The 2,917-nt window shown below is 35.0% G+C and overlaps 2 protein-coding genes across 2 annotated transcripts; both read right to left on the reverse strand.

Annotated features, from left to right (window-relative positions):
• Positions 1 to 361: 361 nt before the first annotated feature.
• On the reverse strand, positions 362 to 856 carry LOC147801168 (uncharacterized). Its single transcript, XM_087155127.1, has one exon. The coding sequence runs from the start codon at positions 854 to 856 to the stop codon at positions 362 to 364; it is 495 nt and encodes a 164-aa protein (XP_087011253.1).
• A 284-nt stretch (positions 857 to 1,140) lies between these two features.
• Positions 1,141 to 1,662, reverse strand: LOC147801169 (uncharacterized). The gene has a single exon (XM_087155128.1). The coding sequence runs from the start codon at positions 1,660 to 1,662 to the stop codon at positions 1,141 to 1,143; it is 522 nt and encodes a 173-aa protein (XP_087011254.1).
• Between the last annotated feature and the right edge of the window lie 1,255 nt (positions 1,663 to 2,917).

Consider the following 2,917-nt stretch of genomic DNA (forward strand, 5'->3'; position numbering starts at 1 on the left):
GCCACATGTAATAGGGATTGCACATCATATAAAATGGAATCGAAATACTTTGGTTGAGTGGGTGGCTCTTGATCAGGTTCGTGCAGCTTGTTGATTAACGCACAAAAGTTGTTGATGCCCATCATACAAAAACATGTGTTGGCGAGAGGCTCGCTTTTAAAAGGCAACCTCAAAAAAAAAAAAAAAAAAAAAAAAAAAAAAAAAAAAAAAAAAAAAAAAAAAAAAAAAAAAAAAAAAAAATTTTTTTTTTTTTTTTTTTTTTTTTTTTTTTTTTTTTTTTTTTTTTTTTTTTTTTTACAATGTTCTAACTTAGAGCGAGAGCAAGTGTTGTAGTATAATGTTTACAATGTCCTAGCTAATCTTAATCTCCATATTCATCCACCTCGTCTAGCGATTCTTGGTATTCTTGCTCGTTACATTTTTCGTAATGAGAAACATATTCATTTGAATCCGTTTTAAATCCTTTGGTAGATATCATCATCACTCTTCGTAGGTTTGGCCTTTCGCTACACAATAAAATCATTTGTGCAATGGGTTCGCCAGTTTTGATATGCGCCGATTCATTACCAACATTTCGCAAAACAACTTTAACGCTTCCTCTGTATCCAGTATCAATAACACCAGCATCCACTTTTAATTTTCGTTTGGTCACCACAGATGATTTATCCTTCAACAATCCAATTTTGAATTTGGGTAGAGAAAAAACCACAAAAGTATCAATAATTACTTGCTGACCTGGCTCAATATCGACATCCATTGGAGAATACAAATCAACACCGGGTGACAATTCATCAGACGTTGTTGGCAATACTGCTGATTCATTCAGCAAGAGGAAATCTAAATTTAAATGAGCCATGTTCTAATCTATGTGTGATTTGGAAAAGTTGTAGGAGTTTATGATTTGGAAAAACTCAACCGCTGCTTTTAAAGACAGGGTTTAAAAAAAAAAAAAAAAAAAAAAAAAAAAAAAAAAAAAAAAAAAAAAAAAAAAAAAAAAAAAAAAAAAAAAAATTTTTTTTTTTTTTTTTTTTTTTTTTTTTTTTTTTTTTTTTTTTTTTTTTTTTTTTAAAAGAGGATGAGGGGGGTATCTAGATTCTTCATTTAGGACTCCAGAACAATTTTAAGGAGCTGAGATATTGTCTAGGCTATATAATCTACTCCATTATGCAAATTTTGATATCCTTCGAAATGGGAAGAAAAATCTTCCATATAAGGTTGTTTGCTCAATTTCTCATGATGATAGCCGAATCCATTCATACCTCGTTCTGTTTCGGTGGAAATCCTTTTTACTCTTTGTAAGATTGGTCTTTGACAAAAGAGTAAAATCATTTGCGCAATGGGCTCGCCAGTTTTGATATGCGCCGATTCATCCCCGACATTTCGCAATGCAACTTTAACGCTTCCTCTGTATGCAGTATCAATAACGCCACTATCCACTTTTAATTTTCGTTTGGTCACCACAGATCGCTTATCCTTCAATAATCCAATTTTCGAATCGAGTATGGCAAAAATTACACCAGTATCAATAATTACTTGTTCACCTGGCTCAATATCGACATCCACTGGAGAATACAAATCAACTCCGGGGGACGATTCGTCAGACGTTGTTGGCATTATAGCTGATTCAGTCAACAAGAAAAATTCCAAATCTAAATGAGCCATGTTTCAATGTATGTGTGATTGGAGTTGTGAACCCGGTAAGACTCAACGACTGCTTTTAAACAAACTTATTAAAAAAAAAAAAAAAAAAAAAAAAAAAAAAAAAAAAAAAAAAAAAAAAAATTTTTTTTTTTTTTTTTTTTTTTTTTTTTTTTTTTTTTTTTTTTTTTTTTTTTTTTTTTTTTTTTTTTTTTTTTGAAATAACAATTTGGTGAACCAAGAATCTGAAATCATGTTGATTCTATATATTATGTTATTTTTCGCCATGTATACATTCCATTGTTTAATGGCACGCAATTTTCTTGAATATTACACGGCTCGCGCACATCCATTTCATTGGAATTTGCATCGTTGGAATCAAGATGTCACATTCCTCGTTGATAAATTGGTTTAAACAACTCTTGTTTGGGTGCAACCATGGAAAAGAAATCCCTCCACCCTGTGAACTCGCCGAATTAATCTTTCTATTGGAAGAGGATGGAATTTATTGGGAAGACATGCTTCACAGGGGTGGGCTCACAAACTATCGTTATCAAATACAAGGTGATTTAGATCTGTTACTGGATTCACTCGAAAAGAATCCGGATGCTTTGCCAGTGTTTCGTACTAGGGCCGTCACCTCGTTTTTCAATCATTTGATGTGTCTCTTGTCTCGCCCTCGCCAAAATACTGTAAAAGACGACAATTTGAATCTCAAAGCCATTCTTGAAGGTTCTTCGGGACCCTTTCACTTTGAATCTGCTGAATTTTGGGGAAATTTGGTTCAACAGTACTTATCTCGCAACCGACTTCCACAAGAGTTGCAACCCTTGCCCGCAGCCCGGGATCTGGACTTGAAACGCAACGAACGGTTGTATCAACTCACTTGCGAAACTCGTGGCGAGCGTTTGAATCCATTTTCCACGTTTATCGTTCCGTCCCACGAATATGTGAATGCCGTGCATTGGCAATCGGAAAACACGTTGGAAAGCTTTATGAAATTGCGACCCGACCACGCACTCTCCCAATCCATTCAACAATTGGTGTTGAGAGCATTGAATCAATTTTTAGATGGAAATTATCCATCCTGTTTGGACTCGAACCATTCCAAAGCGTTTGAATTTTTACAAAACGTTTCTGTGGTGCACGACTCCATTTCAGAAGTGACATTGCTCTCCCCACCGCCACGGGTCATTGATGTGTTTCAACGTTTACTCTCCTATGCTCGACTGGATGACTTGTGGCAATCGTGTTCCAACGTCCCCCTCGACACGAGTTC

The sequence above is a fragment of the Parasteatoda tepidariorum genome, chromosome 11 (assembly GCF_982258835.1).
Source record: "Parasteatoda tepidariorum strain Cologne lab strain chromosome 11, Ptep-v5.0, whole genome shotgun sequence".
Lineage (NCBI taxonomy): Eukaryota > Metazoa > Arthropoda > Arachnida > Araneae > Theridiidae > Parasteatoda > Parasteatoda tepidariorum.